Here is a 23,090-nt window from a genome sequence, read left to right as displayed (position 1 = left end):
CCATTTTTTTTCCTGTTGCTTAGGCTGTATGCTTGTTAAGACAGGGACTTCTCCATCTCTGTAGTTCATTTGGACAGGGTGAAAAGGAGCTTATAGGCATCGTGTGCCTGCTGACATTCAAAAAAATTATCAGTCAATTCAGTGCCTTCCAATATTCCAATCCACCGTCTCTAAGTAAGGATAAGCATCAGAAAATTAAAAGAAGAAAACTTCTGCTCTTGGCCATGGCTGTACAGCAATCATTGAAGCCAAAAACAAGCATATAAGGACAATTCTATACGTTGTCTCTTAGATTCTCAAAGTGACAGCTATTAGTAAACTGAAAGAGAGAGAAGCTAGCACAACACAAGGAGTAACAGATGCACAGGAACAGTTGAAATTTAGATGCTATCAGCAGAATTATGTTTAGGTCTCATTCATAGTCAGCTCAAAAGGAATAAATCTTCCACAAATGTAAATACTCTCTTGCAATGCTATACTTGTTTAACATCTACTGCTGTATATTAGTCATTCGCCACCTATTATAATGACACAGCGCAGTTAAGTAAACGCCACTGCTGCATGAGAGACGTTCAGTTTTAATATGAGCAAATGAATTAAACTAGACGTAAGCAGGTTATGAAACAATGAGGGAGTTGCCAAGAATCAAAGAAGAGATTGAATTTAACCATTATTAAAATGACAAAACTTGGGATCACCAACTGTAAACAATTTTCATCACCTAATTAAACAGCCCATTAGTGTTTTCAAAAGAGATGGCTGGTGGTGGCCACTCATAAAAGCTGTTGACTTTGCGATGGCTTGTGCTCTGAGTTAATGGAGTTGATTTCAAACAGGCACTTCCCCTGTGCAATTCGTTACAATCACAACAAATCCTTTGTGTAACGCTGTTTGCTCTGGAATCGAAACACGAGCCCATATAGCCCGGCACGTGGGGCAGAATCCTGATGCTGTGCAGCACCAACCACCCCGGGTGTGCACGGAACAGAGGGAGGAGCTGAAAACAAGGCACTGCTCACAACCTGAACAACCTTCCTGGATTAGGATTACTTAGTGTGCAGAGTAATTAAAAAAAACCCAACCAAACAAAAAAATCAACAAAACAAAACAGGCTGGGGGTAGGGGCAGGGGCTGAGCAAGGGAAGAAACAAGGAGCCACCACTATAAATGTAATTTTGTTTTCATTCTTACATTGAATTAAACCATACATCTGTAAATGACAAAGCAGAACCTAAAGCACGTGTTTTAAAGATGCATTGCCAACGAAAAACAAAAATCCCTACAGAAAAGTTCATTTTTGTGAAGATTTTGATGCACGCTGAGTCCACACTGGTGGGGCATTGCGTAATTGTGAAGAACTCTACTGCCCAAAGTTTCTCAGAGGTCTCTAACGACACATTGACATCGACTTCTAGTGATGGGCTTGACCAAGTCTCCACAAGCATCTGTATAACCCCAGTCACCTGCTGAAGTGATTTGCCAAGTGCTTCAGAACAATCTGCAACAGAAAACTCAAATGCTGAGATTCCCTTTGTGCCACCAGCCAAGCCAGGAAAGCTGAGCAGAGCAAGACCCGCCTGCAGCTTGAACAAGGTATTGTAAAGGTTCCCCAGCTACCCATAGAAAACGAAAAATTAAAGAGGGTGAAGATTTGTTGAACTGTTCTAAATCATTGCGAGTCATTGTTTAGAACAAGCTCCTTTCCGTCTTTATCTCTCTTAAATAGAACTGTATCTGAAAATATATTTGTTTATGCAAATTGGACACCCTTCTCCTATTTGAATTAGCACTATAAGTACATTCCGTATCAGTGCCGACATACTCGATGTATTTAATGTCAACACTGCTAGCAACGATGGAGATTGGAAATATTGCTCTGCTTGTTGGCCATGGAATAAATTTGCCAAACAGAATCAGTGTAGCTCTAGAGTTTAAATTAATGCAAGCAACACTGTTATCAGTAGTCTTTAGCCTGCCACTCTTAGCTTCTAACAGAAACATTTAGGAATAGGAAGCGTTACATCTGGCTACAGCTGCATATTACATGGTCCATTGAGACCTAGATGCTGATGGCTGAACTGAATAACAAACAGCTGGGTATAAATGCAAAGATCGGGGAATCATAAGAAAATGCTTGTATAGTATCTTTGAAGCCTCAAACACAATGATACTGTATTAGCGCTATTAGCATTACAGAATAAAATAGCCTGAGGATTGGCGTTCAACTCCTCAGTGTGGGGAAGCAGCGACTTTAATGCAGGTAGCAGCAGACTCTTTTCTGACTACTGTAATATTGATATTCAAACAGTGTATTTTATTAAAAAGTTGGTTGTGAAACTAACATCAATCCTATCCGCAGTAGCCTGCCTCAGGAGTTATGGGACATACTTTGCCTCCATCCTTGGGAACATGCTGAAAATCTTATAAAATTAACAAAGGTGACATTTTCAGTGCCACGGGAAATTTAAGACACAAAGATCTGAAATGAGACTTTGTTTCACTCCCTCACAGGTCTAAAGGTTGCCACGAAGGAAAAACAAATACCAGAGTACTGGTGTGGTCACAGTGATGGGGCTTCTCAGCCATTCTCGGGTGTTCACGGAAACACAACCTGTCATGCAATCCTTGCAATTTAGCAGCTTCCGCTGAACAAAGAATTTCTTTTTAAGAAGAACGAAAAAAAGAGTGTTATTCTGTTGAATTTACTGTACAGAATGCATGTTGCTGGGACTGACACTAGACATGACTATCTGGTCTTTGAAGCAACAATACGGAAAGCATCAGAAGTCCTCTCTAAGCCAACTGAAGAATAAAGAAAAAAAAAAACTGAGTGTGGCAGAATACCTAAAAACCTTCACTAATTGGCATAAGGGAACAAAAAATACCTTGTAGTTCCTTTTATAAAAAGATTGTTTGTTCAGTAAGTAAACGTGAGTGGTCTGGACCTGTAAAACCTAGAAAACCATTTTCCTATCTGCTTTGAACTCTCCATACATACCTACCTAACTGGCCATCCTACAGTTCTAAGGACACTTTGTTAACTCTCATCCATCTATACCACAATTAGCTGGAAGAGTGATGCCTGGGGAAGAAGATAAGTACACAAGCTGAATGAATATGGGTATATGATAAGACAACTGAAGAGCAACTCATCTTGTGGTCTACTCAATAGAGCCCCTATCTCCCCATATTGAAGGTCTTCAAATCTACTGAAGGTTCCAGCCTCAATAAGATGGCCACCCACATTTCTGAAGTAGCTTAAAGACCAGAGAGACCTCCCCAAAACATCCTGAAGGCTTGAGGAGAAAGAGTTTTGATTCACCCAACAAGACAGACAGAACAGGCTTGCGATTGCTTTTTTGGACTCCTCTGGAGAAACAAATATTCAGGATGACGGTGGAGAAGATTTGTTGAGCAAATGTAATGCTGGGCGGTGTTGCAAGCAGAAAATACATTTCTAGCCTGCCAGAGTTAACAGTTGAGGAAGAAAGAAAGAAAACAATGATTCTTGAAAGAGAAACAGTTAGCTATATAGCCATTTTATAGTTCTGGGGCCTCAGGAGCTGACAGAAACATGTAACGGGACAGCATATAGAACACCGCGCATAAGAAGCGGGCAGAAACACAGAACCTTGTATCTTGACAGAAATTCATTCATAAAAATAAAATCAAAAGTGGGTTATCTTCACTAATTGGCATACCACCGCCCTTCTGTCTGTCTGTTACACAAGAAGCTATTTCTACCACTATGCTAAGACCAAAGTGGGTTTAACTTCTGCAAAGAAAGTTTCTTCAGTTTCTCTGCTGGAAATGCAGCCTCTGCCGATGTTGAAGATAGCTCTGAGAATTCAGGGGCATTAAAGAGGCTAATGTACTTGAGCTTTGTTCTAATTACTTTTCTTAATAAGTTTTGCTGGACCACTAAGAATAGATGCTGTCCTGGGAACTTCAGCACTCATTCACCATGGTGTTCCTGTGCATAACTTGCAGCAATCAGACAGCAGAACTTGGAGGCAGAATTACCAACTTGGGCAGCAATTGCATAAAGCACATGGATCTAATTGCCCCTGTTGTCACCTGACTGCAATATGAAGTTTCCCAGAGCCCCTTCCACAGAAAGCTAGATGGTCATAAACAAATACGTAATAAGACTCGTATTATTCCATCCAAATGATTTTTAAAATTGCTTTTAAGAAAATTTAGATGCTCTTCATAGGTTCACAAGTAATTTCTCTCTTTAGAACAAGAAAAAACAACCAGATTGAAAGGAAAACAGTGGACACACTAATTTCAGTCCAGACTATTTGTGCCACTAGCAATAAATTCATCGACCTACATACATGCACTTATTAATTGCTCATGGATGTTTAGGCGTTTAGAACCACCCCTCATTTATTTATTAGCATTCACGTGATCATTCAGCACCTCTACCCACACTCCTCACTGTAGTACATCACAGAACCAATAACTACATGTGCCTTTCTCATCAAATACAGCTACCAGCTATCTCCCCAGGAACATCCCTGTAGGATCAAATTCCACTTTCACGAAGTATTCAAATGTCCCACTTTTGGGGAAACAAAACAAACAAACACACACAACCACTGAAAATGAAAGCTCATGAGAAGAAAAGAACGTATGGGTGGTATGAACAGGTGAGTAATATACTATGATTCTATAACTTTTTACTCCAAAAAGCATATTATAAAAGTTCAGGATTAGCTGTCACCATCAACCATGAATGAAATCTCAAATCCATGAAAATAATATCATAAACAAGCAAAAACAGAGTAATTACTCTGATTTTTATTTATACTGATCTCAATAACAAATTTTAGTTCCATTAGTTTCAATGGCAAACTACTGGAAATAACAGCAATAGCTTGATCATCAAAAGGCCATAATTTTCAGCAAAAAATTCTCTAACACAAGCTAATGGTGCTGGTTTCCTGTATCTGAAAGCTATGGTACTGGGCCTTATAGTTCGATTTTTATAAGCCTTATAATGAGGGTGGAGAAGATATACATTCCATTCTTCAGCTGCATTTTTGTTCCACAAAGACTGCAATTTTCATTCTCTTGAAAATGTAATTATAGATAATGTTTGCATCAGTGGCAAGAACACAATGAGCACATGGGGCATGAAAACTCCACTCAAATCACATCCTCTTAGGTTATGAAGCTTGTCTTCTGCCAAGAGTGGAGGCACTTCAACAAGCTAATGTTCACGATTAAAAGGATTGGGGTTTAAACTAACCCATACGTACATTCTGCTTTTACTCTGCTTTAATGAAGATTAGCTGAAGTTACTTTGAAAGTCTGAAGACTATACAATATTTAAAATACATTAACTAAAAATATAGAGGTGTATCAGTACACCTTGCTCAAACGGCCATCCATTTTGCAGTTGCAAAAGTAAACCAAAATCAAACCAGAAAAGTGAAAAGGTATCGATGTTGCAAGGGGGTAAATCACTTTGAGAAAAACTAATCAGGTTCAGGTTAGAAGCGAGACTGAAGACTGCTTCAAAGCTAACATGATCAGGACTTTCAGGAAGAGAAATCAAGCATTTAATTTCGCCAGAAGATCCGCCCAGAGTAAATTATTTTAGGGTGAAATAAAATGTATGTATCTGATATTGAAAAATTAATCTATATCAGAGAAGCTCTGCTTCATATAAGTTAATCATATGCTAAGTAAAAGCGATTTGTGCTTCTATATTCGTAGTAACTACTCGTCCACCTCAGTAGTAAACCAGAATCAGCCTGAGGCACAACTGATCTGGATGCTGCTTTGGTGCTACTTTCAACATATCCATCCCTTAGAGCACATTGAGCTCCTTGACTAAGAAAATTAACCTGCTTTCTAAAGAAAACAGAGATTTACACACAGAAAGAATAGGATGCATATTCGCATATCATAACAAAGAACCATGCACCATCCCAAAATCTCACAGGCAATTAGGCATGAGAGGCAGGCAGACCCAGAGCTTGATGCCACAAAGTGTTCCCCAACCAGCACAAAGGGGTGAGAACCCAGGGCAGTCAGCAAGCAGAGAACCTCGTCTCATTAAAGCCCAGAGCTGTACTGCAAGTATTTTGATACCGTTAATCTTACTGCCCTGCAAGATGAAGATGACTTTATGTTTTAAGAAAAACAAAACGAAACCAGAAACAGAGGATAAATTCCTTACATCTCTGAAGGCAAATCAGGATAAACCCAAAATATATTGTTATCAACCATAATTTTCTCTCCATTTCATAGACCTTTGTGATTCTCGGCACAGAGAGCCAGCATTTGCACTAATTGGGAATCCTAGTATGCAGCTACCAAAATACTTGTCTTCCAGCAACCCTGGGAAGAAGCACACAGTTATGTTTCATAAGCAAAGAGGAGAATCAGACTCAAGCTCTTGTCACACTGAATATGTTCAATCAACATAAATTCTTTGTCTTTATCTGTTTGCAGTGCATTTGGAACACAGATACAGAGTGCTTTGAAATCAAACGGACTTTGCCCATTGACTCAACAAGCCTTGGATTCAGTCCTTAATTTATTCATAAAAACCAGTCTTTCTGGAATCTGAATCTGAGCTGATTCTAAACCATTTGTGTTAATTCAGTTTTACCACCAGTTACACTGGACATAGAGTCAAGCTCTCAAAGAATCACAGAATCACAGAATGTTAGGGATTGGAAGGGACCTCAAAAGATCATCTAGTCCAATCCCCCATGATGCCCTAGATGAGGCTACACAGGAAGGTGTCCAGGTGGGTTTTGAATGTCTCCAGAGAAGGAGACTCCACAACCCCCCTGGGCAGCAGGGCCATAATGTACTGAACGTATGTCTTCCTACTGCATCATCTAACTTGCAGCTGCATATACCTACTGTATAGAGGAATGCCATTCCCCTTAATGATAGAAGTTTCACCTAAACACCCCAATACTGAAGCAACTGCTCACACACAAAGTCTGCCAAAGCTATAATTTGGGAGAATTGCTTAAAATTTGATTAAATTTAAGTCCTACTGAGTTTAACCAGGTCTTCTTTCAACGCTCAGTATTCCTGGCTGAAACTCCCAGCTTATCACGCAGAATTAACAGATGCCCTTGAGAAAGACATATTACCTAGATCCACAGTGATTTGCATTGAGTAAGTAGGGCAACTTGTGGTTGTGGGAAAAAAAACAAAACAAAAAACAACAAAACATGATACATGATAGTATCATATTTGGTTCACAACTGTAGTATGAGACTATTTAACAAAATGGAGATGAGAGAACCTAATAAAGCCTTTGCTACAAAGATGTGAGAAAACCTACTATATTCTGTCAAGTAACGTTTTTATTAGACAACAGATCCCCAGAAGACCTAACAAGTCTTAGGCAGGGCTGATAATTCCAGTATGCTGGGTCAGTGAGCACAGATAGGTTTCTCTTACATATCTTGCCAAGGAAGGAGGAAAATAAAATATATGGTTTGCAGATATTTATAGGAACTTCTTCCACCAGATTAGCTGAGAAAGAATCACAGAAGTTTGAATATTGAATGGACGGTGATAAGGGGATGACCCAACAATCAAAACAACCTTTCAGCGGTGGCCAAGTGGAGACAGCAGAGCAGGGTAGTTCCTACCTTGTGAGGCAGGACGGGGGAGAAGGTTCCTGCAGGTACACAACATGGAGCAAAGCACACTGAAGGCTCCCAGCATTTTAAACAGAAATAAGCAGGGCAAATTGTATATGTCAAGGACAGAGAAGAATGTGACATGAAGTGGTAAGAGACTGGAAAATGAGTTTTAGCTATGTTGATGGATTTTTAAAGTGCTAGATGCTAAGCTTCTTCACTGATTAAAAAAAGAAAAAGTTTTTCAGCTAGATCTAGGAGGGTTTTCATTATTTACAGCATATTATAGGACTGGATAAAAGGGCTTTGTTTGCTGGCTCTTGGCAATGTAATTATTTGCCGTTAAATATTTACAGATTTTTTTTTTCCCAAAGATTTTTTGGGAAGGGGAGGGAACTTGATTTCTTTCTTTCTAAGTTTCCATGAAGCCTTCCAGGTTCACACTCTAGAAATTATCAGCAGTAATTTTGCATTTTCTGGGATTTGAGGCTTTGCTGGGCTTAAAAATGAAATCTTCATTCCTATTAACACAAATGATGCTCCACTTTTTAAACATAACATTAATTTTAAATGGTTATTTTCTCTGCTAAGTAATCCTGATTTTGCATCTTTTATGAAAGCCTGCCTAAAGAAATACCTTTCTCCTCCTGTTTTCTTCTGCATATCTCCCTGCCACAATATTCATCTTACCCAGGGGTCTGGTGTCTCTTAACTCCAAATTCATTCCATATCTTTGGCTTCAAACCAAACGGAAAAATCAGACCTGACTGGCTCAAGTCAGCAGCAGTCCTCTCCTTTTCCTTTCCCACTTGAGTAGAAATAGAGAGCCTAGGGAAGCTCGGAGACCTTCAAATCCTCTACAGGCCAGTGAAGTAAAGAAGTCCGAGTGTTCCCTGATGTGGAGGTGAGGACAGAGAGAGCAAAGAGCCACAGAAACAGTCAAAAACTCTCTAGCTCCTGCAGAGCATCCAGGTAGCAATATGGGCATCTTAGCAAGCTGAAAATTGTTCCTTTCTGAATCCTGGTGTGTATCTCCTGCTATGAGTATCCTGCTGTTCCTCGACAAGGACACACGGGCAACAACGCGGGACCTTTTCCCAAATCCGATAAACTGTACACGCAGGAGGAAGAAGAAATGACCTAAAGGAGCCTGGAATAATACTTTAAAAACACAAGGATCAGGCAGTGCTGATGAAGACTGCTTGGGCCAAACTAAGCCTGGTGAACAATATTGATGGCTGGAAAATAGATCTCACTCCTCTATGAATTACTGCATGTTTGTTCCAAAGAAGGGTTTGCATAGGACATTGAAGAGTTGCTTCTGTCTCACTTTACAGTGACAGCTAGGAACCCTACATCAACATCAACAGGGCCATGTTGTAACGGCTGTTGCAGAAAAAAAAGCTCAAAAATACACAGTCTGCCCCGAAGTCATTACGCACTACAATACATAATAAAGCATGCAAAGCTCCATTCCAGTGAAATACCCCAGGAACAACACAGACACTGAGCATGGTAAGAAGAAGACATTAAAACTCTGAGGTTTTCTTCATTGTACTTGTCTTGAAGATAAATAAATGTGGTCTAGCACATGAGATACACGGCTACACTTAAACAATAATGAAATCAGGCAAACGTAATTGTTTTAAAAATCTGTAAGATACTGCTGGACTTTGACTATATCTGAGCTCTGTTATGAAGTTGCTGCATTTACTCTTTTCTCCACGGACAGCAAACCAACTTACAAGGAAAAGTTGTACTCTGTCTTCCGTAGCCAAATGATAAAGATGTATGTTGGTGAAAGCTGAGAGCCCTCAGGCATTGACATGAATCCTCTTCTCTAGGAAAGGGGAAAAGGTTCCTCAAGAACAAAAGAAACCCCCTGCCCCAACATGAGGTGAGTGAACGTCCCTCAGAAGAACACAAGCCAGATTAAAATCAACTTATCTTCCGCTCCATCATCAAACTAGCAACTCACTCTGCTAGGACGCAGAATAGTATCTGAAAGGCTAGTTGCCTCGTGTTTCCATGTTGAAGCTCACTCTGAAGAGAGCAACCAAAAAAAGACTGCAAAAAACATTTATACAATTGCAATTCATGGTTCAGAGTTGGACAGCCTTGAATGGGACACAAAACCCAGCATTATGCATTCCTCATTCAAGCCAAGCTCCTGTAAACCCATTGGAAGCTGGGCTTGAACATGAACTGCAGGCTATAGTTGATAAAAAAATATCAGATAATAGTGCTTTACGTGTCCAGAGATGTTCTCTTTTTCTATGAATTGCCTCACTTGTCATCTGTTTTTCTGCAACCTGCAGAATTAAATGCTAGTTTTATTTCTTCCTCTTCTCCTCCCTTTGGCAACTCTGAACCTGTCAGAGAAAGCCAGTGCTCACTTTGCAGTCCTAAAATTTCAGTCCTTCAAGAAACAAGTTGCATTACATGGGTCAGATTAAGACAAGGGGAACGATGTTTGCAATTTTTCCCTTGGAGAGATCATCTCAACTTGTGGCTACCCTTTAATGAGGCATTTATATTTTTGCAGTAAAATCTCCGAAGCAGCCGCCAATCAGGATATTTTCAAGAATGAATTTTAAAAACGAAACAATCCAAAAGAACTAGGAGTTTTCAGAGTAGAATTCATACTTGAAGTAACAGTCTGAACTTAAACTGAACTTAAAGAATGAATGTTTATTTACTGACTAATGAAATGATCAACTTTTCTATATGTTTATACTAAAACATCGTAAATAAAATGATAGATTATTTTTTTCCCTTCAATGATGTGACACGGGGATGAAGTTTACTAAAATGCATGGCAAAAATCAAGCAAAACTGCAGTCATCTATCTTGCAATTTCTACAGTGTTTTGTATGAAAAGCAGGTACAAAATAGGATTTTCTTTAAGAGATAGCCACTGGGCATGGAGTGTGCTTGACAACATTTCAGACTCTTAGTGCTTGTTCTATGATCCATCTGTGGTAAAATATTAAAAAAAAATAAAAGCATTTATTGATAAAGGGCATAGCCAGATGTCTCTCTCAACAGCAATGAATTGCAAGCGAAGGCTGACAGATCTAAGCAATTGAGTGAGCCAGGGAAAAAAAAAAAAAAGACAGGAAGGGAATAGATGGCTTGACTTTGTAGATTTTCAAATACAGTTATCCTCTGCCAGAAGTTAATAACTTTCAATTACTTGGGTCTGTTTCAGGCACACCAGGCCAGGCACTGTCAGGACCACTGGACCAAGTGCCAGCGAGGTCTGGAGTCAAAGACACAACAAGAGGTGGGTCAAGCAAGCTGTGGATTTCTTTTTTTTTTTTTTTCCCTCATCTCTGAGCAAGTTAGTGATGTGAAGCCATCAAGAGCCAAGAATAGGGAGGAGTGCGTGTGTGTCAAATGAGAAGACAGCGTCATGCCTTTGGATTAAGAGGATGAAGGATCTTCATTATTTTTTAAGGTTATGAAACAAAAAATAGCTCTTGTCAGCTGCGACTTGCAATCAGACTGGAACTGCTTCAAAGGATATAGGATGCGGAGCACAAGAAAAAGCACAATATAGTCTGGGACAGAAAGGGTCATAGTTGGTTCCACAGGAACTGCCTGTCCCCCTATCCAGGAGATACCCACCTAAAGTGTTGGGGTGTAGCTGGACATCTCCCATCTCTGACCCACGTGTCAGCTCCACTGGTGCCTAAGGGTCAGTACGTTTGAATGACAAGAAACTGAAAAAGTTGTAAATCAGCATTGGAATGAATTTCCACCACTGCTGGGAGAAAGTCAGTATTAAGCCTTTCTGTCAGGACTATATTTGCTTTATGATGCTAACTTGCATGGAAAAAGGAAAATAATAATAATAATAAAAATAAATCAGTAGATCACTAATGCCATTTTCATGAAGGATCAATGGCTGCATCTCTCAAATAACAGTAGTTGTAAACTTTAAAACCCCAGAGTAAGATCCACAGAACGGTCTAAGCAATTAAGAGTGATGCGCAAATCATAAAACAAAATACTCAGGTTGCTGCTGTTGTTTTCCTGGCAAACCCGAAGTGGCTCAACTCGCAGAGGCTGACGGGGAAAGGACGGAGATTAATTCCCTGCAAATTCTTTCAGAGAGGATCACAGAATCACAGAATCACAGAATGTTAGGGATTGGAAGGGACCTCAAAAGATCATCTAGTCCAATCCCCCTGCCAGAGCAGGAAAACTTAGGTGAGGTTACACAGGAAGGCGTCCAGGCGGGTTTTGAATGTCTCCAGAGAAGGAGAATCCACAACCCCCCTGGGCAGCCTGTTCCAGTGTTCCGTCACCCTCACTGAGAAGAAGTTTCTTCTCACATTTAAGTGGAACCTCTTGTGTTCCAGCTTGGACCCATTACCCCTTGTCTTACTGTTGGTTGTCACCGAGAAGAGCCTAGCTCCATCCTCGTGACACCCACCCTTTATATATTTATAAACATTAATGAGGTCACCCCTCAGTCTCCTCTTCTCCAAGCTAAAGAGACCCAGCTCCCTCAGCCTTTCCTCATAAGGGAGATGCTCCACTCCCTTAATCATCTTTGTGGCCCTGCGCTGGACTCTCTCCAGCAGTTCCCTGTCCTTCTTGAACTGAGGGGCCCAGAACTGGACACAATATTCCAGATGAGGTCTCACCAGGGCAGAGTAGAGGGGAAGGAGAACCTCTCTGGACCTACTAACCACCCCCCTTCTAATACACCCCAGGATGCCATTGGCCTTCTTGGCCACAAGGGCACAGTGCTGGCTCATGGTCATCCTGCTGTCCACCAGGACCCCCAGGTCCCTTTCCCCTACACTGCTCTCTAATAGGTCATTCCCCAACCTGTACTGGAACCTGGGGTTGTTCCTGCCCAGATGCAAGACTCTACATTTCCCCTTGTTATATTTCATTAAATTTTTCCCCGCCCAACTCTCTAGCCTGTCCAGGTCTCGCTGGATGGCAGCACAGCCCTCTGGCGTGTCAGCCACTCCTCCCAGCTTGGTGTCATCAGCAAACTTGCTGATAGTACACTCAATTCCCTCATCCAAGTCATTGATGAATATATTGAACAGTATTGGTCCCAGAACTGACCCTTGAGGCACTCCACTAGATACAGGCCTCCAACCAGACTCCGCCCCATTGATCACAACTCTCTGGCTTCTCTCCTTCAGCCAGTTTGCAGTCCACCTCACTACCCGATCATCCAGTCCACTCTTCCTCAGTTTTGCCGTGAGGATGCTGTGGGAGACGGTGTCAAATGCTTTGCTGAAGTCGAGGTAGACCACATCCACTGCTCTGCCATCGTCAATCCACCTTGTTACGTCTTCATAAAAGGCTATGAGGTTGGTCAAACACGACTTCCCCTTGGTGAAGCCATGTTGACTGTGATGCGTGCAGCCCTGTGATGCGTGCAGCCCTGGTGGCAGTGAGGGGTGGGGTGAACTGGGCACAGCTGGACACAACTGCCCCCTTCCAGAGTAACCTGGGCACAGCTGGACACATTTATCTTCTTCCAGACTAACTTGGGCAGAGCTAGACATGATCACATCCCTTCCAGACTAATCGAAGGCAGTAGGGCTGGTGCATTTACAGGCAGGGTGTAAGTCGCACCCCGGTCCTAAGCCACAACTCCTTCCTTCAGGCGTGAGAATTTCCTCCTCCTGATAGTAAGTGATAGGTAAATTCACAAAATAACACTCAGGTGGCTGACACGGAGTCTTTCCTGCTGCTCTTGTGCCAATGTTTCTTTTGGAGCATTGCTTTTGAACTTGGCTTCAAGCATTGCCACCGTTTGATGGGCAAGGGAGAAGCTGTCCCAAGGCAGAGACCAGACTCAGTTGAGTTCTAAAAGGTCAGAGAACATAGCTGTCCTCTTCAATATGAACTGCTTTTTATACTTGTGTAAACCCACAGGAAAAAAAAAAAAAGAACCAAAAAACCACCAAACAAGCACTATTGGTACAGTAGGCAACTCCTTCGCGAATTGGCTCATTTAGGCATTCATTTAAATACAGTAATTAAGATTTAACACAAAACAGAGCTGCTTTCAGATGTCATTCTGAAGGCCAGATGATCTCCTCTTTATTAATATTATAATTTTAAACTATTGTCAGCTGATTTTTCAAGGATCAAGCTGTGTGCAAAGAGAATACACTGCTGAAGTGTGTCCTATTTATGTAACACAGTCAATGAAAATGAGAGATTGATTATAAATCTGTGATACAGAGGATGGATAAACTGCACAACTAAATCTCAAGGTGCTTTACCTGGACAATAGGAGAGAATTTATAGTTTCAGCATCTGCCATTCACCTTTTCTTTTTAACACCATATGGAAGAACACAATAGTGTTTAAGACAATATATTTCTGAAAACCTTTATGAGAAAGCCAGCAGCTTAGTGCAAATGAAAAATGAAATCCTGGAGGGAACACAAGTGCTTCTCTTCCTTTCCATAGGCATGCGGGACGCGGGAATGCGGGGGAAAGCAATTAAAGTATGATGATTCTAAAGGGGAATAATTATTTCACAATTACTTGAGAACATTACATTTATTGCTCTAATTAGTTTTTATTTTCCAAATAGGCATTCTCGTTCCTGCATTTTTCTTGCACCTATGAAGGTTTCTTCCTGTTTTCCCACTTCTTTGGCAAGCGAAGCTCAGCCTCACTTTGTCTGTGTATTCTCTGTTTTGTGACTTTAGCCTCTGGTTAACCTTGCCCTGTCACCAGTTTGTATTAATCAAAGGAAATCATGTCAGGAGATGCAACATACTTGGGCAATTATATGAACACACAAGAAATAATCTGCTATAGATACACAGTCTGTAGAAATGAAGAGAAAAAAAAATCACCTCTCTGCTTTCAAAGGAAAGAGGTTTTTATGTGCTTAACTACAAAACAATTATTTTTCTCTAGAGGGTTGTCTTGTCAAAGTGTATTACCTTAATTCCAGGAGCTTTTAAAAACGAAAAGATTTTGTACACCATTCCTCCATATCGGTTGGGTCAAATATTTTTATATTAACCTATGAATTACTTCTGAAATGTGAAAAGTCCAAATGCTCATAAGATATCAAACACCCTAAAATGCCAATGAAATATTTAGAGTTATCAAAGTTTTTTAAAGCAATCATAACCGATGATTAATTTGGATGATGAATACATGTGGAGGAGGCTTCAAAACTTGTAAGATCATGTCATAGGAAGTGGAGGATATATTTAAATATTAATGTGCTGAGAAGTATTGTAGGTTAATACGAATGGGGTTCTAGGCAGCCACTAGAAAAGATGATGGGGAGAAGGACATAATGAAATCATAATTACTTAATTGACATAAAAAGATTTATTTTCCTTTCTGAAGCTCTTTGTCAACAGTCAAGAATTCTCTTCTTCTTTTGCTTCACTTTCCCTCAGTAGCAGCCCAAGGAATCTGTCAAGCAAGTAACTGAAGTAAAAGTCATGACACTTAAAATGAACCTATTACTAGATAAAAGAATGAGATGCCAGTATAAAGATGAGGCTATGGACTTAAACAGCTGATACCCAGCTATCCATTTTCATTCATGGTTTGATATTCTACATATAAAAACACCCAAATAATTGAAAATTTTTTTGACAGTATGTTGAATTTTCCCTGTGGTTAAGTTTTTTTAAAAAAATTATTATCTCTAGCTTATGATGGAAAAAGTCCTGTTTTGCAGGTGTAGTGCAGAAAGGGAAGGTTTGTTTTTTCCCAGTATAAGCACGGCCTGTGAATGATGACATCCCTTATTTATTAAACAATAAATACAAACAAACAAACAGCACTGAAAATTGATCTCCACTGCCTTTCTAATTAGTATATTGCACATATATCTGATTTTGACTCATCTTGGATTAAAAGAGGCAGGAATTCAAAGGCTAAATGCTTTTACACATAGGTGCCATGGAACCTGTGCAGTTGTATGTGGACTGCTTTAAGCATCGTGTATTTTATTGGCATTGTACCGAGCTATCGAAAATTAAAGTCAGATTTGAGTTTGTCTTGGTAGCAACAAACACTATTACTCATTTACATTAAAGGTCATCCCAGGCAGCGGAATGTGTATCGTGGAACACAAAATCTTTGGTGGTATTGCAGAAATCAACGTGGGGGGTTACTATGATGAGTATTTAATCCTCGAAGCAACCACTTTAGAACCATCCAGTTGGTGTGTAAGTCATGTAAGTCAGTGAAATTACTAAGCGAATTACATTGAACTCACATTTTATAACCGCACTTAGTAACCATTAACCCTCTCCTACCCTGCCCAAATATACACACATGATTTCCGCCTACATCTTTTCTTCAAAATTGCTTCTTCCACACAGTTAACACACACAGGCCACGCATAACATCAGTCAAACAATTTCTGATCCTTTAGCTAGAGCACTAACCAAGCAGTCTCTTTGCAAGCATTTACGATGACTAGAGCATCCAGCTTGCCATCTGCCCTCAAGAACAAAAGCTCTTGCATCTTTACGCTTCATATCCTGGAGTATCTATTTTCCGATGCCATTTCATTAATTAACTCTTATTAATAAAATTGCCAATCAGTTACTAAGCAGGTACGCTGATGCCATGTGTACAGTTTAATTATACTAAATAATCATATTCAGAGTATCTGACATTCTATTTTACTTACTGGCAGTAAAAATCGGGAGGAAGCAACGTTTAAGAGCAATTAACAGTGTCACAGAGGTAAGAGCATTTTAACTTTGATAATTATCAAACTGGCAGTTAACCTTCACTATAGGTAGGCACTAAGAGTTATTCCTTGACAATTCTCCTTCACTGTTGAAAGAATGGATGATTCTGAAAAGAATTCCCTTTACAAAGAATTTTTAAACGTGTAAAGAATGGGAAGTGTAAGTGATACAGTATGGTTTTCCTAAAACGTCTGATATGCCACCGGCATAAAAAAAGAAAAAAAAAAAAAATCCAGTTCTGCATATTTTCACTGTGAAAGAGAAGAGTTTTACATATATCTTGCTAATTGCCTCACTCTAAAATAGGAAATTCCTTTCTGCCAAAGCCTGAACTAAGCGATACTCAATGGCTAGACCAGATGGCGAGGTTAGAAGTTTCGTGCGGCATCGTCACTCGGAGCACGCTCTGCGATGCCCCGTGCCACCCCGCCGAACGCTGCTGGCCTCTCGCTGCACGGCTGGGGTGAGCCAGCTCAAGGGTGAGGTGCATACGTGCCCATGACCCCTTACGCGTAATCAAACTGCATTCTCGTCAGCACTGATTAGTCCAGAGAGCTGGGGACTTGCAAATAAATGTATGTTACCACTTGGCTAGAAGAAGGAAATAAGGATGTTTTCAATAGTGAAAGGCAGGGTAGCAAAGCTTCCACAGACAGCATTTACTTTCAAGATTTCTTTTTTTTATTATTATTATTTTTAGGACTAGAAGCTCCCTTAGTTAATAGCAATTTAGCCTTGATATTAATTTGTATGCACGATACATGATCCCTTGAAATCCTACTTCTTCACAATTAACTTAGAGCAGCAGCAAAGCAAAGCTCGTTTGACACAAGGAAGCACATCACAACACGACCGCTGATGATGCAGGAGGTAAACTTCTTTCTTCAAGAGATTAGAAAGTCCCCTCCCCAATATATGAGGAACCAGCACCAAATCCTACAAGGATGTGTGTATTTAACAATTCCATTATTAAACTTCTGCATTTTGAGATCCGCTTAGAAGCTGACATATCTCTAGAGTAATTTTTGTTTCTTTGGACACACATTATGACCTGCGTCTGATGAACACTGACTGTGTTTCAAGCCGCGTTAAAATACATTACGGATGCCTCCCAAAGAAGAGGAGTATAAAGATAGCAATGCAGAAGGAAGAGTTTGACATGGAACTCTCCCCTCAAGGGGTAAGTTGGAGATAAAGTTATATAAGCCTAAGTGACAACAGGGCATCATCAGCCACAGTTAATAGTGCCTTTGAGCTTGGAGAGGTTTGTTACCAGCATCTTTTCTGACTGCCTGGAAGGACAGCAGGTAAAAAGTCTAATCAAAGCTGAGATGATGAAAACAAGGGAAAGCTCGGCTGTGGCAAGTCCCCACAGAGGAAGCGATACAAATGTTCAGCTGTGACTTTATATCCTAATAGTCAAATTTATGCGGTTTATGTAAAAGGGGAGAAATACGGCACCTTTTCCACAACTGACTGGTGCCAATGAAAACAGGGATCTCACAATGGGAAAACAAAACACAGAAGAGAACCCGTTTGAATTTAAGATCACGAAACTGAGATAACGTGCAGCGTTTACGCAAACACTGTGCTGTCCTTCAAGGACTATAAAAATACTATAAGTCATCCGCACCAAGTAGGTTCTCCCCCTGCCTCCTTCCCCCCTCCCACACACTTGTTAAATCTCAGCTGCCTGAACAACTGGCCACTACTGAATATCTCCACGCAGAACACTGCTGGTGCAAGGGAAAGCACTGCAACTTAGGAGAAAGTTTGGTTGCCAGTAAAGAAGGTAATAAAAGTCTGAATAGTCTTAGATGGGGGCACAGTATGCAACCTGATTTGTGCAAATCACAGGTGACAGTCTCTGCTGCACACATGGGTTTATTTACACTTGTAACTTAAGTGCTGCCTCAACCGGAATAGCTCCAGTACAGAGTCAGTGCCAAAGCTTCTCGCTTCATTCTAATGTAACTCAAATCACATTTGTCATGCTGATGAAAGAAGAAAAAGCAACAAAATAAAAGACATTTTGGATACTGTAAAAACGCAGCACAGTCCTCAGCCTTCGTATATTTCAGCAAGCGGCTGTTTCCTTGTTTCTAGCTTCTATTTTTGCATATAATGCTTAGGTTACCTGAAAATCCCTGTCAATTGGCAATGCCCAAGAGGATGATAATAGAAACTTTCAGATTGAGATTAATGGAGCAGAGTTGGGCTAGGGGAATACTTCTCTTTCTGAAATTCCGGCATTCAGCATCTTCCGATAAACCTCATCCCCAGTTCAACTGCATGTAAAACAACCATCCTCACCCTAATTAACACGCTCCGTACCAGGAAGCTGTCGAGAACAGGATTAAAAAAAAAAAAAAAAAAAAAAAGGAGAAAAATCCTTGCTCTCTGCCTGATCTTATTCTCATTCGAATTGTCATTCGAATTTACAAACTGAGGAGGCTGCTTCAAGCGGATTTTCATCCTGCTGGGGAAGGGCAGAGGTAGCACGGGTGGGTCCGGGCTGGGTGCAGGGGACAAGTGGCTGTGCAGGAATTCCCGCTGGGCACGGAGGGGAGCGCACGCAGCTCTGCGCGACCGCTGCGCGTTTCTCCACGTTGCATCAGCAGCGGATAAACACCCCCCCAACACACCCCCCCAACCCTCACCCGGCCGCCCCTCGCCCGCCTTTACCGACCTGCCGGAATACTAAACACCCAGCTGCCGCCCTTTCGGGAGAGGCGGGGGACACAACACGGAGACCACCAAGTGACTTGAGAAGGGGGTGGGAAAATAAAAGGGGAGGGAAGACCCCCCCTCCCCTTCTCCTCCCGCGAAGGGGCGGAGGGTGCGGGAGGGGACCCGACCAAAGCCCGGCGCCCGGCGGCGGGGGGTACCCGGTGTCGGGGGACGGGGGTAGCCGGCGGTAACCCCGCCACCACTTACATTCTATCAGAGACCAGCAAGCGGCCGTCGACCATCATCTCCGGAAGGAAATCCAGCTTGAACGAAGAAGTCATGCTGGGCTCCGGGGGCGCCGCGGCGGTCTGGAGGGAGGATGCGGCGGGGCTCGGCGGATCCCACAACTGCGCCGGGCGGCGGAGCGGCAGGCACAGGTGCGGAGGCCTCCCCGCGGCAGCCGCCAGCCCCGGCAGTTGTCACATTTCTCTCCCCCTCTTTGGTTTTTTCCGCCAATCCCCTCCGAAATCGACTGCTGAGGCAACTGTCGGTGGAGCGCCAGGTGCTGAGCGGGGAGGCGGAGCCATCTCCCCGCTGCGGCTCCCCGTTAACCCCTGAGCCCCCGGCGGGGCCCGCCGCCCCGGGGAGAGGCCTAGCACGGGCACCGGGGATGGGGGACGCGCCGCCCGGGGCTCCCCGCGGTGGAGGGGTCGGGTCGCCGCTTCGCCCGCGGGCAGCGCCCGGCCAAAGTTTGCGGGCGGCGGGGTGGCAGGGAGGGCAGCGCCGGCCCAGCCGCAGCGCCCGCCCGGCGGCCTCAGCAGCGCTCCCCGCTGCCCCACGCTCGCGTTTCGGGGGGTGCACCCGCGGCGGTATCATTGGGGAGCCCTGCCCCCGCGGAGCGAGCAGCCGGGCACCCCCCGCTTCAATTTTCTACCAGCACACGCGAGCGCTTTGCACAGAGCCGGTTCTTCCCAGTATGGTATGAAGGCACAGTCGCCACTGCCAAACTGGGAGCGCTGGGGACATTCAGGCAGATTGCTCAGTCCACGCTCCCTCTACTCGAAATCCTGCCATTCGGACCTTGGCACCCATAAAACGCTCCAAGTGATGCTACTGGCTCGCAAGAGACTAAGTAGCAACTCCGTCCTCACTGATCAAAAATAGGGATTTAAATGAGTAGCGATGGCAACTCCTTCCTCGTGGCTGTAACCTGCCAAAAGCCCGTTCCCAACCCCGCTGCACCCGGAGTTGGCCACAGCCAGCGCACAGAAGCGACACCACCAAGACTCACACAAAATTCCACACATACAAATAGCTGGAGCCACCCCCCCCCACGCTACCGCCTCCTGAAAATCTGTATAAATTTTCCTTTGCATCTCCAAAGCCTACTTGCTTCAATACAAAGCAGCTCCAGGCAAAAGAATATTAACATATTTACGAAGATTACTGGATGATCTGAGCAGTCTAGACAGACAAAACGTCTCTCTGCATTGCGTGTGCTTCTCCTTCTGAATCTCTCTCCAGGTTTTATGATTTCATTTGTTCTACATAATCAATGCTTGAACAAAGTAACAAATGCGAATTAAAAACTACTACACTTAAAGTTTTCAAAGAGTATTATAAAATAAAATGAAGTTGACCAATAAATAAATAAATATGCCATCGATCAAGCCAAGTGTTATTAAATCTTGATCAACATCGATTTAGTACTAAAAATACAGACCAGGCAAGTTTTCAGAGTCCAGTTTATTGCACTAAGAGACTTTTCCATTTAAAACAGCTAAAAGGAAGAAAAACCCCTCAGGCTGCTAAATTTTTTGCCTACTTCGCAAGACTAAAGAAAGAAGAAGTTCACTTGGCCCTCAGCTTAATCCTTGCAGGACAGCTGCAATCCTGGACAGATATCTACAGTGTTATTAATCTGCTCTGTTCTATATGTTCGCATACTGTCCTCATCACCATGGCACCTAAACATCTATGTAGACATGCACAAAGCAAAGCTGTGGCTTTTTACTCAATTAATGGCAGTTCCTCTACGTCACCCATCCATTGCTGCGTAGGACTATACAGCAGATGACAAATAAGTACCACGTCGAAATAAAAGGCGGAACCAGCACAACTTTCTCCAGCTGGAAGGAGCCACCTGGGTTTTGATCTGAGGCCTCCATGGTGGTTAATCCAGCCCAGAGCAGAGATGGATTAACTTTCGATTTCAAAATCTTACCACTGTAGAAGAGGCAGGTTTTAGCTCAGGAGAAATACAGGCAGCTCACTGAGGATAGAGATACTCTTTTAAGTAAGAAGTCTCTACCCTCATTTCACCCTGTCCAGCTGGATCTGTACCTCTTATTCATAATTTTTTTTGGTACATGCTAAATCTAAGGGACTTCAGTCTCACTTAAGGACCACAGTCCCACTGCTGCTGACTGAAAAGTAGATCCACGCCTTGCACAGGATGCAAAGGGGGGAGGAGGAGAGAGTAACAAATAATTTTGCTTACAATCTGCATATGGAAGAGTGAGATCTTCATAAATTTGCCCCATTTCACAAGGTGTAAGTGCTTAAAAATGCTTCATTAAAACGTATGTTCTTTTGAAATATTTATTTTCCTTTTAATTACATGTGAATTAGCTGGAAGAAGCTGTAGGGAAGCCCTCTTACTGACTTAAGCCTTCTCAGCAGTTTGTTAAATTCTAGCCTCAAATCCCTTGAGGGAATAGTGGATTCAAAGCAGCTTTTAATCATACTATAAGGAGGGTGAAGTAGTATGTAAGTAGGTCATAGAGAAAGCATTACAAGTGCATAGGTTATTGCTTTATTTAACAACTACAGTGTAACACACTTTTCAAAGCACATTTGCTTTTGCCATTTAAAAGTTAGAGGCAGGAACAGCGACATATGCAAAAGAAACCCTCTCTATAAAAGATACCGAGATATGATTCAAGGAGAGCTTATAGGGAGAAACTGCATTTGAATAATTTGTTTCTCAAACATAAATTACGTAGCGTCTACGTACGAATTAACTCTTGAATGCAGAGGGTAAGTGGTGAAAAAAGAATGTTTCACACTGTTACAGGCTCGGCTGTTATTTATGACATTAATGCCACTTTCTAGACCTGCACGTGTGTGCTAAATAGCGACTTTTATTAAAAATGCAGGAAAAATGGAAGACTTGGTCTTTTACTATAGAACGGAGCAAATGGGGAAGGGGAATGGCAAATGAAGCTGCATTAATTTTCAAAGCATAAATCAGACCATAGACGTAAACACTGGCTTAGAGGAGCTGCTTTATTGCTGTGCTATCACTGCCCGCCGATATTAAGCTTTTTCAGCTGGTGGAGCATATGGTAGTTTTGAGGAAGGAACCTGGAATTTGGAATCAGCAATTCTCAGGCTTTAATCCTATTCCAGCTATGAATGTTGCCTCCTATCCATCCTCCCCTCGTTTCAGAGGCCCAGACCCCGCTTGCCCCCGCAGTTGCATCATTTACTCTTTGTGCCTCAGTTTCTCCATACGTTAAAGCATCGCAGGTGAAGCAATTCCACCTCACGTTTGCAGACTAGTCACAGTTCAAGCAGCTTTTCAAACGCAGAGCTATATGCAATTTCTCCAAATAACTCAACCTTTGAAAACCAAACACCTCTTCAGAGGAAAGAAAAAAAAAAAAAAAAAACGCAAAACGTTCAGCTGGAGTAAGCCAGGGGTTGAGTGGTGGATTGCTGTCGAGCATATGATCTCACTCTGATGTCACTGCTGGTGGTTTTCATTCAGTGAGTGACAAAGAGAGCAGACACCCCCTTCCCTCCCAGATCCTATAGCCAAATGCACATCATGTCCCCTCTCCAGCCCCCTCCTCACCCTTTCCTTAATTGCCAGTCTTTTAATCAACTTGCCCCCACCCCCAGTATTGGGCCAAGGAAATGCTACTGTTGGAAGCACTTCAAGGGAAAGTTTCCAAATGACTTCACTCTCTCCCAAGCCTGCAAGGCAGTATGAAGAGAGTTCAAATCCTCTTCTTTATTCCCCCCTAAGCCAATGAACATGCTTGGGATTCAGCTTATCTCTGGC

The 23,090-nt window shown here is 42.2% G+C and overlaps 1 protein-coding gene across 7 annotated transcripts in view; it reads right to left on the bottom strand.

Annotated features, from left to right (window-relative positions):
- The window catches only part of CELF2 (CUGBP Elav-like family member 2), a 374,192-nt gene that overhangs the window by 223,448 nt on the left and 127,654 nt on the right, over positions 1-23,090 (bottom strand). For 2 of the 7 annotated variants that reach the window (XM_065626866.1, XM_065626867.1), the window contains exon 1: positions 19,289-19,476. The exons of 4 other annotated variants lie outside the window; for them this stretch is intronic. In XM_065626866.1, coding sequence (XP_065482938.1) covers positions 19,289-19,362 — 74 coding nt within the window. In that variant the 5' untranslated portion in view covers positions 19,363-19,476. Of the gene's footprint in view, positions 1-19,040; positions 19,090-19,288; positions 19,477-23,090 lie in introns of those variants that run through there. One more of the 7 variants, XM_065626869.1, reaches the window with a different exon arrangement.

This window comes from Caloenas nicobarica, chromosome 1, assembly GCF_036013445.1.
Source record: "Caloenas nicobarica isolate bCalNic1 chromosome 1, bCalNic1.hap1, whole genome shotgun sequence".
Taxonomy (NCBI): Eukaryota; Metazoa; Chordata; class Aves; order Columbiformes; family Columbidae; genus Caloenas; species Caloenas nicobarica.
Note: the sequence above shows the minus strand (reverse complement) of the source record. Positions and strands in the feature narration are given on the sequence as shown.